Source organism: Galeopterus variegatus, unplaced genomic scaffold, assembly GCF_000696425.1.
Source record: "Galeopterus variegatus unplaced genomic scaffold, G_variegatus-3.0.2 Scaffold2519, whole genome shotgun sequence".
Classification (NCBI taxonomy): Eukaryota; Metazoa; Chordata; class Mammalia; order Dermoptera; family Cynocephalidae; genus Galeopterus; species Galeopterus variegatus.
Window position 1 is genome coordinate 90,155 of NW_007728630.1, and position 12,452 is coordinate 102,606.

Genomic DNA, 12,452 nt, shown 5'->3' on the forward strand with positions numbered 1-12,452 from the left:
AAAATTGTTTTCGTAGCTTGAGAAATGACAGTAAGGCGGCAATTTAACTCAGACACAGAGTCCAAGTTCTGGTCCCTGTAGGAAGTTTCCCCCAATCTGGCAATTAGCCACAGCACAGCATATCAGTTCCAGGGCAGTACATAAGGGGTGGCAGTCTCTATTAATCCATCACAGAATGGGAAAAACCAGAGACCAGAGACAAAGTTCTGATTTTGAGCAGTAAAGGACTAATACCACCAAAGAATACCTATAAAACCTGGAAAAGGTAGCTGTCTCCTGAAATGCACAGGTATCAATGTAAAGACATAAAAATCAAGAAAGAACAAAGAAATGTGACACCACCAAAGGAAACCAGCAAAGCGCCAGCAACGGACCCAGAGGAACAGCGGATTTATGAAATGTCTGACAGAGAATTCAGAATAATCCTCTTAAAGATGTTCAGGGAGTCACAAGAAAATACAGATAAAAAGTTAAATGGTGTTTGATCCAGGAGCAGAACAAGAAACTTGACAAAGAAATAGAATCAATTAAGGAAAAAAAATTGAAATTCTAGAAGTAAGAGTGCATTATCTGAACTGAAAATCTCAATAGAAAGCTTCAACAGACTTGATCAAGTGGAGGAAAGAATCAGCTTGAAGATAGAATATACAGAATTATCCAATCAGAAGAGCGAAAAGAGACAAGAATAAGAAAAAATGAAATAATTGCAACAATTATGTGACTCCTTCAAACAAAATAACCTCCGCATAATTGGTGTACCCAAAGGACATGAAAAAAGATGACACCTAGAAAGTATATTGAGGAAATGATGGCTGTAAAGGGAAGAAGGAGCAATTGGTTCTAAGGAAGAACCCAGGAGAGCTGCCCAGACCCCTGCACCCAAAGATTTGCTGCTCCTCTTCTGGCTTTACGTCAGATAATTCTTTTCCCTGATAGAGCAATATGGCTGGGCCTATTTTGTGGGAATTCTAGACAGATATCTCTCTCTTCTCTGCTCCCACTTCCACTACTTCGCCACTGCTTAACACTTGGGATGGATTTGCATACTTTGTGCCACCTCCTGGAAGATCACTTATCTGAGCTCATAGAACTAAATATACCTAATGACAGCTGGTGCCTTGGCTCTTTGGAGAGCTATTGAGCTGCAGTTCTAGCCAATGCTGCATTCACCAAAGTAAGGCAGGACTTTTAGGGAGCCTCTTCCTGCGAGAGGAGCTATTTGTTTGGAGTCTGAAATAGTAAATCCTTGCTGTGGGAACCAAAGCTGCCTGTTTTGTTTTGTTTTTGCTTTTTGTTGCTTTTAAACTTTGTCTTAGATCAAACTTTAGCTATTAGCTGGATATGGGACAGTATTCAGAGTAAGATGCCTACCTCAAGTATTTTGGACATCAGTGTTCTAGCTCAGTATAATATTCTTGTGTGCTATGCTTATGGCTGGGTAACTGGGAACTTCTGTCAGGGGGTATATAGTTGGGCAGGGGAGATGAACATATAACAAGGCTAATAAAGGTATGCACAGGAGCTGTGGGAACACAGAAGAGTACACCTTTGACCAAGACTCTTTTTCTCTTACTTTCCTGCCCTTACCTCACCCTCCTTCCAATAATAACCATAGCTAACATTTGAGTTGTACTTTAATACTTACAGAGTGCTTTAGTGTATACCAGGAATCACAAACTATGCCTGTGAGGGGCCAGGGGTCATCGTAACTGAGTAGCGTGGGCTGTATAAATGCATATGCATACATCTGTGAGTGGTGCAAATTGTAGCAAACTAGAGAATGCGTGCCTTTTCAGCAAAGAGCAGCTGCAGCAAAGCCCTGGCAGATTGTTGCCATGTAGACATGTAACCACAGTAGAGGTATCTGGGTGTAGGGCTTGAGGCCTTCATGAGCTCCCTTAGGCCAACTCTTCCACCTCCAAGATGCCACAAAGTACAACATGTGTATATATGCATATATGTACATATACATATATTTAAACATATATAGTATATATTATACATATATAATTACGTTGTATATTATATATATTATTCTATGATATGGAAAATTGATTTTTTCCTTAATGTTAAGTAAAACGTGAATAAAACATCTTCATAAAATGTTTCATTTTAAAATTAACTTGTAATGAACAATCTACATAAAAATAGTGTGCTTGGTGTGCAAACACAACCTCATGATAAGTTCTGTAGCCATTACCCTCCCTTTCCAATCAAATGCAGCCCTTAAGCCTCTCCCATATAAAATTCTAAAGTCACTGGTGCCCAGTATTGCTAATCTTTTTTTTTTTTTTGTCTTTTTCCGTGTCCGGCAACGGATCGCAACCCTCAGTGTCGCCCCCGTACCGGACCGGGACCGGCAACGGGATCGCAACCCTCGGTGTTGCCCCCGCACCTCGCTCAGCCAGTGAGCGGGAACCGGTCTGTATGTGGGATCCGAACCCTCGGCGGGAGCGCCTCCGCGCTTCCCAAGCGGCGCACTAGCGCAGTGCGCCACCGGGCCGGCCCCTAATCTTTTGATTTTTTAAAAGATAGCCTGAAAAGCTGGACTTTTTCTGAAATTTTCTGATTTTAAGTATTGGCTCGATGTTATAAAATGCTCTGCAGGCCAATAAAAGACACATGTAAAGGCAGTTTATGACTTTTGCAAACATGTCTCATTTGATCTTTATCACACCCAAATGTGAGGAATTATTTTTCTTCATTTTGAGGGGAAAATAGGCTCAGAGAGGCTAAGTACCTTCAAAAGTCACCTAGGAAGCAAGTGGTCTACTTCTTCAGGTCCTGAATTCTTCAGGTCCTGAATTCTTTATAATCATAGTAATACACTGCCATTTTGACTCTTAAGGTCTGCTTGTTGCATCTTCATTTCTTTGTTCTCTAAAGAGGTTCTGTTCGTCATTAGGCCCTTCCTTCAGGTAGGGCTTCTATCAGCCCCCATTCCTCATTTGACATCATCTTCTTGCTGGCCTTATTTTCTGACCCTACTCCTGTTTGCATGCTTCGTGGCACCTACAGAGCCTGTATGTGAGCACTTGTGTAGATCCTCCTTGTACTTTCTTTGTGTGAATTTCTCTGCTCTCCACATGCCTCAGTGATCAGACTTGGCTATAAAAATCAGTCTCTTTCCGGGCCGGCCCGGTGGCGCACTGGATAGTGCGCCGCTTGGGAAGCGCGGCGGCGCTCCCGCCCGAGGGTTCGGATCCCACATACAGACCGGTTCCCGCTCACTGGCTGAGCGAGGCGCGGGAGCAACACCGAGGGTTGCGATCCCGTTGACCGGTACGGGGGCAACACTGAGGGTTGCGATCCGTTGCTGGACACGGAAAAAGACAAAAGACAAAAGACAAAAAAAAAAATCTGTCTCTTTCCTGTTGGTTTCCTATAAGCAGCTGCTATCTCTCATCAGATGGTTTCCTGAAGTTAACTGTTAACGGCAGAAAATCTCCTTCAAGAGATTTTGGCACTTCTGCTCCTAAGGCCTGCATGTGTTACCTGTTTCTCTAATCTTAGATTAAGAGGGTCTATGTTGGAGCCTAAGAGGACCAAAAAGGGTATATCTTAAAGGACTTGATAAATGAAATCTAAAAAATCATGAGGACTGAAGATTGGATCTCTAAAATACATCCCAAACCTGACAATTTCTCATCACTTCCACAGCTACCACCTTGTTTCATGTCACCATTAGCTCATACCCAGATTATTGAAATAGCTACCTGATTGGTTTCCCTACCTCTGCCCTTGTTATGCTCTACTTAACCCAGCACCCAGAGTAATCCTATTAAAAATATAAATGTGATCATGTCACACATTTGTTCAAATTCTTGTAACAGTTCCCATCTCAGAGCAAAGTCAAAGTTCTTGTAATAGCCTAAAGGGGCTTTATGTTCTGAGTTCATCTCCTACTAATCACCACCTCACTCATTTCTTTACAGTCACACTGTCCTCTTTGTTATTCCTTGAACATACCAAGCATGCTCTTGCCTCAGGGACTTTGTATTTGCCATTCCCTGTTCTTGGATAGTCTTCTGCCAGTTTTTCTGTATGCCTTTCTCCTACACCTTCTGCCAGTATTTGCTTAAAAGTCACCTTCTTAATGAGACCTTCCTTGATTTCTGTAATTAAAACAACAAATCACTAATACTCCTACTTTTGGCATTCCATATTACTCTATATTTATATTGTCTCTTTCACCCCAATAGGGTGATAGGTCAATAAGGACAAAGATTTTTGTCTGTTTTGTTTACTACTTAACTGCATCTCTAATACCTGGAATTATATCTGGTACATAGAAATATTCATTAAATATTTATTGAATAAATGAGTGAATGATTGAATGAATGACTTTCTGCCCCCAGACTGGCTATCCCAGTCTGCTTGTGACTGTGTCTAGGTTATCTGGGACCATCTATTTATTTAGTCAACAACATTTACTGGCATTACTCTGGGTCAGACCCTTTTTTGGACCCTAGTAATAAAGAAAAATGGATGACAAATTTCTTAAAAATCCTAAAATGTTTGCTTGTGAGAGTTGTGATCAGAATTGCATATTTCTTTGATATTTGAGGATCTGTAGAAAGCAGTAATCAATGTTCAGTCTGGTACGTATTAATGAAGTTAAGGATCAAGCTGAATGAGTATCTATGAAGCTAATCACCAGTTAAATTTCTAAAAGCTTTGATTTCCTTTGTTTTTCTTCTTTCTTGTAAAAGCATATTACAGGAAAAAAATCTAGATAATTAAGGGACATCATATTCAGTGCAGGAGAAAAATCTGGACTTTAAAGTCAGACATCTGGGGTTGGAATACTAACTCCATCACTTATCAGCTGTAACATTGAGCAAGTCTTTCAGTTATCTAATGCTGTGTAAAAAACCTCCCCAAAATTTAGTGATTTAATATAGCAACAACATTTATTTTGCTCATGTATATGAAATCTGGGCATGGTTCAGTAGGGATAGCCCATTTGTGTCCACATGATGTCAGGTGAACTGACTGGAAAGCTGGGTGGTGGAATCACCTAAATCTCAGTCACTCACATGTCTGACTCCTGGGCTAGAACACTCAAACAGCTGGGGCTGCTCAGATATCTCTCTGTTTCTCTATATAGTCTTTCCACATGATCCTCTCTAGTGTGGTGGCTGCAAGGTAGCTAGGTTTCTTATATGTTGGTTCAGGGCTCCCCAGGCATATGTCCCAAAAGAGAGAGAGAGCCAGGTGGAATCTGTATTGCCTTTTCTAACCTAGCCTTGGGAGTCATGCAGCGTCACTGATGCCACATTCTGTTTGTTAGAAGTTAAGTGACTAACATCTAGCCTATGCTCAGAGGAATGAGAATCTACCTTTAATAGAAGGATTGTCAAAGAATCTGTGGACATATTTTAAAACTGTCACAGCAAGTAATTGAACCTCTCTAAACCTTATGTGATTTGGGGCTAATTGCATTATCTTCGAGAGTATTACTGTTATCATTTGTAAAATAGGTGTGATAATTCATTGGCTGTAAAGATTAGATGAGAAAATATTGTGGAAGTTCTTGGACTGTTGCTTAATGTATAAAGAAGTACTCAAAATGATTAATTCCCCTTTTGTTTTTTCCCCTCTTCTAGCTTATTCCAGTTAACTGGCATTTATTATTTTTCTGTAATTAAACAAACAATGTGAGGAAGGAATTTCTAATTTGTATTTATTTATTTTTTCAACTGAAACATATAACAAAGAAGAAAAGGTAGTCTCCTTGGCAACCGAGACATATGCACATGGAAGGATATGTGAGTGATATGATACACTTGTGCATTGGGTAGATGGAATGTGCTATGCATAGCTAGAAGCAGATGACCTGTGTGGAGATCTTGGCAGACTGGCTCCCAGGTATCTCTTGTGACTTGTGTGCTTTTCCCTTGCAGTTCCTGAGGGAAGACCTCAATTACCATGACCCAACAGTGAAACACAGCACCTTCCATGGTGAGGATAAACTCATCAGCGTGGAGGACCTGTGGAAGGCATGGAAGTCCTCAGAAGGTAATAGGCAGCTGGGTTGTCAATTTTATTGCTGGAAGAAGATGGGCAGCAACTTGGCCTTAAAAGGACATGAATAGAAAATTCTTAGCAAAGGGAAAATTATTGAAATGATTCTACATACAGTCACTAAATAAGACCAAATATAGTCACTGTGCTGGGAATGGGGAACAGTTCTTCAAACAGTGTTGGAGTTGTTCTTCATTAGAATGCTTTTTGAATTCTATCTTATCCCTACCCCTCTCCTCATACTCCATTGGAATCTCCCAGCTTCTGCTGATTCATCCCCAGAGATAGGGAGCTTGCTGGTCTCCCCTTTCTTCTGTAGCTCCCCACTTAGTCCCAGCTCTGCTGAGTCCTGGATGATTGAGTAGAAATATAGATAGACTCTCTCCTGAGTCTTCTCTTTACTAGGTTAAATAGTCCTAGCTCTTTGAAGAAGCCATATTTTTTTCAGCCTCCTCTTTGGTTTCCTTTCTGTAAATACTTTTGTTAGTCTTTCTTAGATCCTAGAGTTGGATGCAGACCCTTAAGTGGTCTTATCATTACAGAGTTGAGGAGGATTGTCAAGTTCTTGGTTCTGAACCCTGTGCATCTATTAGTGCATCTTATTAGACGCCATTGCCTCAGCAATCACTGTACTGCTCATGTTGAACTTAATGAAAACTTCAGATCTGCGTAAAACTGCCTAACCATGACTATCATTTTTTTTCCCCTTGAGCATTTATTTCAGAGTTCTGAGTGAAAGAGCATGTCTAATAGTGTGAGACTTGACAGAGAAGGGAAAAATAGGGCTTTAGCTTCTTCTCCGTTTATATCTGTGGCGAGAGCTTCCTTTGATACTAATAGGATTGGAAGCAGTATCTTCCCAGGGTCTCTTAGGGTAAGTCCTGATGCTAAGGAGGGTTAAACGTAAGTGACCACCTGGGTCCTTGGTTTCAGATGAGGAAACTTAGGCCTTCATTTATAAAGTTACTTGTTCATTGTCATTGAGTAGAGCCAGTACTTAGACCTGGGCCTTCTACTCCTTAGGCCAATGCCTTTCTATACCATCTTGGTAGAAAGCACTGGTCTGGTGACAGAGAAGAATAGTTTTGATAGGAATGAGCCAATTTCTATTTTTATTTAAATTCTTATCTGGGATTATAGAAATTTAGATCTGAAAGAGATGATCTGTAATGTAGATGGAGAATGTTATATTTGAAGCAAGAAGACCTGGATTCTAATCCTGGTCCTGGGATAGACAGGCTGATGCTTCTTGTTTTAACTCTTTGTTTTATTTTTATTTATTTATTTATTTTTATTTTTATTTTTATTTTTCCTTTTTGTCTTTTTTACTGACCGGTAATGGGATCGCAACCCTCCGTGTCGCGCCCGTACCGGGGACCAGCAACAGGAACGCGGGGACCAGCAACAGGAACGCAACCCTCGGTGTTGCGCCTGCACCGCGCTCAGCCAGTGAGCGGGAACCGGTCTCCACATGGGATCCGAACCCTCGGCGGGAGCGCCACCACGCTCCCAAGCGGCGCACTCTCCAGTGCGCCACCGGGCCGGCCCAACTCTGTTTTATTAATTTAGAAGAAGCATAAGGTATAGGAGGGAGCTTCCTGGAATTTTTAAAAGATGAGTTCCTTATGGGGGCTTTTTAAAAAATAGCTCATGAGCAACTTAGGCTGTCTACTGATGAAGATCCAACTGTGACATGATCTTTGGAATTATACCAGCATGGCCAGTAAAAATCTTCCATTAGTACCATTTAATTTTGGTTTTCTTTTTTTCTCTTTAATAACATGAAGACAAGGTGCCTAGTTTTTAAGAGTGGGTTTCAAAAGTAGGAACTTAGAATGAAAGATGGCAGGGAGGGCATTCCTGGCCTTTTCTAAAAGCTCACATTGAAGTATCTGGGAATGGAAAGTGACCAAGAGGGCAGAAACGGAGGGACTAAATCATCATACTAGAAAACAGCTCCTGGCAATTCTCTGGTAAGAACCTTATTTCTGGACTCAGCAGCAATTTGGAACACTTCCAGTGTATTCTAAATTACAGGAAAATGGAAGACAATAAAGCACATTTTTTGTGGGGAGTGTCCCCATTACCCATGAGCAGAGAAAAACACAATTTCAATGCACAATGATGTAGCTCACAGCTAAGATATAAGAAATTATATATATTATATGTACCATTTTAGGATTTGCTTTCCATGTTTTTTATACCTGGTGGTTTGACAAACTAAAAGTGAGAATCTTCTTGTGTTCTATTCTTCCCAATAATTTACTTCATTACTCAGAGTAAGGCCCCTAATCTCTTTGAAGTGGTGATTTCCAGTGTTACAAAAAGCATGTAATATTCTGGCACTGACTCAAGCTGGCTGGTCTGAGTTAGATAGATGATGTAGATATTAGCAGTGGTCATTTGTGTTCAGAATATTAGCTGGCTAATGTCAATATCATCTGTATGATTAGTGTTGTTAACATTTTCTGACTAATGTTGGGAGCCAGTCTTTTCTCTGTGTTATTTAGATTTTAGCAGAAAACCCTGCTAATTTCTAGATTAGCTAGCTCTGGACTTTAGCATGAAAACAACTCAAAACCCACTGTTACTAACATTTATATAGTGTTTAATATGTGCTAAGCACTGTTTTAAGTGTTTTACATGTATTAACTCACTTATTCCTCACAAAAACTTCATTAAGTATAGATGCTATGATTATCTACATTTACAGGTGAGACAAATGAGGCAAAGAGAGAGATTAAATAATATAATTCTATCACTAACTACCTGAAGTTAATGTGGACTTCACAAATTAAGGGTACAGTCCCTAACAAGACTTCCCTCACTTCAGACACCAGCCATAATAAGTTCAGGGTATTCCCAGGCCACCTGTACTTCTGACCAACTGGCTACAAATTAGGGGATTCCCACGACCCCCTCAGGTTTGATAATTCACTAGAACTGCTCATAGAACTCAGGAAAGTTCTATACTTATGATTACGGTTTTATCATGAAGGATACAAATCAGGACCTGCCAAAAGAAGAGACCCATAGGATGAGATCTGGGAGGGTCCCAAATGTGGCACTTTTGTGTCCTCTCCTGGTACATCACTCTCCCAGCACATCAATGTGTTTTCCAGCCAGGAAACTCAACCAAACTGTGGTGTCCAGTGTTTTTATTAGGGTTTCATTACATAGGCATGACTGATTAAATTATTAGCCACGTGATTGACCTTAATCTCCAGCTCCCTTTCCCTTCCAGGTGGTTGGATTGGTATCACCTAGCTCAAAGTCCCAACCCTCTAATCACATGGTTGACTTTTCTGGTAACCTGTGTCATCTCATTAGCATGAACTCAGATGTGATCCATGAGGCCCACCATGAATAAAGACACTCTTGTCACTGGAAAAATTCCAACAGTTTAGTGGTTACCTCCCAGGAACTGAGGACAAAGACTAGCTAAATTCTTTATTATGCAACATTAAGTAATTAAGTAAGGAAGAACTGAACAAGCAGGGTTGAGGAAGGACCAAGAACAAGCGCAACTCCAGGGATCTCAGCAGCAGAGACTAGGGGATTGGCTTTTCTAGTTGGCCGCTCTCAGATGACTCAGCTTCATTCATTTTTTCATCCCCAAGTGTCTTTGCTCAAGAGTCAGATGTAACAGAGGAAGAATAAGATTGCCATATAGGGTGGTGACAGTGAAAGTGTGTGTGTGTGTGTGTGTGTGTGTGTGGAGTACGGGTTTGGGGAGTGCTACAATTTCTAGTCCCTCCAGGACCATATGAGGTGAGGTGGTGGTGGCGGCAGTTCTTTAAAGGAAGGATGCTGGGTAGATTTTGTAGAATCTTTGAGAAATTGAATTGTTGTTTACGTCTTTGAGCCATTGGAAACAGTAACAGTGTCCTTAGTAGTGAGGGGTGGTAGGAGGCAGTGACCTAGGGGAATTCTCCTGTAAGGCATGGCTTTCATTTCTTCTAAACAAAGTACATATTTCTTGTTTCTATTCCTGTTTCCTGGACACTAGATAAATAATGCTATCTGCCAAACAAAGTACATTTCTTAAGTAATTATTTCTGTAGAGCTAAGGCTAGGTCTCACAGACCCCTTGAGCGCGTTGTTCAGACTGGGCCACAAACCCTTCACATTCAGGTCTATGAGCTAGGTAATAGGAAAAGGTCCTTGGAGCTCTGGGTGAAGAAATAATAGGCTTTATTCAGAGCTAGGGGCAGTCAACCTAATATGGCTTCCCGGAGTGTACTCTAGAAGCTTCATGCATCTATGAGTTAGTCCTTTTTACTAAAGTCCATAATCCAGAAAAAGAAAAAAACCCAGATGCACATGCACAATTACATTAGACAATGACAAGGAACACTTGTGCGTATGTACATACCCACCTCAGATGCTTGGGAAGACTCTGAACATCCAAGGGGCCCTGACCATTTTCCTTATATTTTCCCAACAATTTCTTTCCCCATTTTAATCAATTAAAGACATCTAACTATGAATCTTTGATTCTAAGTAATATGATTTGATTCCAGCTAAAAGCAAAAGAACCTGGTGTTCTAGTATGCCTATGGCCTTTGTCATAAGAAAATGTTTATTTTCTGCTAGGCTTTTGGAAACTATGAAATAGGCTCACTCATCACCATTCCTGTCTGTGATACTCTTTGGAAAACAGGATTTTTCTGCAGGAGGCAGTGGAGTAGTACTGGAGAACCAGGAGGCTTTTAGAGAGAAAGCCCAGCAGAACTGGCCTCTCTGTGTTGGCACAATGCTAGGAGACCAGGTAGCATCAGATTTCAGTCTAAATTATATCAAAAGTCAGATCAACATGAAAGAGCTGGCATCCCCTTTTTGCTTTCACAAAAACCCAGTGGGAGATATGTTTCTTCTTTTCTTTTAGCCATTTTAAAATTACTTTGCTAAATGAATCTGCAAGTCATTTAGTTAAAAACCTCAGACATAAGTTGTTTGCTGCTACATTCTTTTGGGAGAAAGATACAATTGGCTTTTTATGTCCCTTAAATTTCTTCAGATATTTTTTTTTTCTGGTAATAAAAACAACTAGCATCTATGCAGTGATTTAATATTTATCACAGTCATTTTTTATTTATTTCAAGTAGACACTTGAGGATAAAAGTCTTACTTGTATTCCCATTTAATAAATAAGGAAAGTGTCTCTTACTTATTTTTGTTATCAAGTCTTGAGGATTCTACCTCTTCAGTAATATCTTATGAGCATCTAATATATTACTGTCTTAGCTTAATTTCATCATCTTTTAAAAAAGAGACTTATTGAGGTGAAATTGACATACAAAAAAGTGTAAATATTTAAAGTTTTGACACATGTATACAATTGTGAAACCATTACCACATTAAAGATAGTGACTTATATTAATCACCCCTAAAAGTTTTTTCACTGCCCTTTGTAATCTCTGTCCACCGTCAGACCCCTAATCTGCCTTCTGCCACAGAGTACTTTGCATTTTCTAGAATTTTATATAAATGGAATCATATAATACTCATATATACTCTCTTTGTGTATACTTCACTCAGTGTAATTATTTTGATATTTGTTCATGTTTTACATGTGTAAATAGTTCATTCCTTTTTATTGCTGAGTAGTATTCCATTGTAGAGATATACCACAATTTATTTATCCTTTCACTGGTTGGTAGACAATTGAGCTCCTTCCAGTTTTAGGCTATTACAAATAAAGCTTCTATGAACATTCGACATACACATCTTTGAATAGACATACATTTTCTTTTCTCCTTAGGTAAATACCTAGGAGTAGATTGACTCGATCATATGATAGATATACATTTTTAAGAAACTGTCAAACTGTTTTCTAAAGTAGTTTTATCATTTTATATTCTCACCAGTGATGTATGAAACTTTCAGTTTCTTCTCCATCCTTGCCAACACTTGGTATGGTCAGTATTTTAATTTTAGTCATTCTGATATTGTAGTGTTATCCTGTGGTTTTATTTTGCATTTGCCTAATGATTAATAGTGTTGGGCATCTTTTTGTGGACATAAGTTGCCATTCATGTATCTTGGTGGAGTATCTGTTAAATCTTTTGCCTGTTTTTTTTAAAAAATTGGGTTTGGTTTTTAATTGACTTTTGAGAATTCATTATATATTCTGGATGTAAGTCCTTTATCAGATATATGCTTTGCAAAAATTTTCTTCCAGTCTGTGGCTTGTCTCATCATTCTTTTAACAGTGTCTTTTGAAGACCATAAAGTTTTAATTTTTTTTTTTCTAATTTTATTTTGTTGATATACAATATGGTTGATTATTGTGACCCATTACCGAAACCTCCCTCCCTCCTCCCTCTCCACACTCCCACCCAACAATGTCCTTTCTGTTTGTTTGTCGTATCAACTTCAAGGAACTGTAGTTGTTATGTCTTCTCCCCCCCCCCCCCCCCCCC

At 39.6% G+C, this 12,452-nt stretch overlaps 1 protein-coding gene across 1 annotated transcript in view; it reads left to right on the top strand.

Moving 5' to 3' along the window:
• LOC103598150 (stromal interaction molecule 1-like) overlaps positions 1-12,452 on the top strand; it is a 109,243-nt gene that overhangs the window by 29,173 nt on the left and 67,618 nt on the right. Inside the window, exon 2 of the mRNA XM_008582100.1 lies at positions 5,907-6,021. Within this exon, the coding sequence (XP_008580322.1) occupies positions 5,907-6,021 (115 nt within the window). The remainder of the gene's footprint in view (positions 1-5,906; positions 6,022-12,452) is intronic.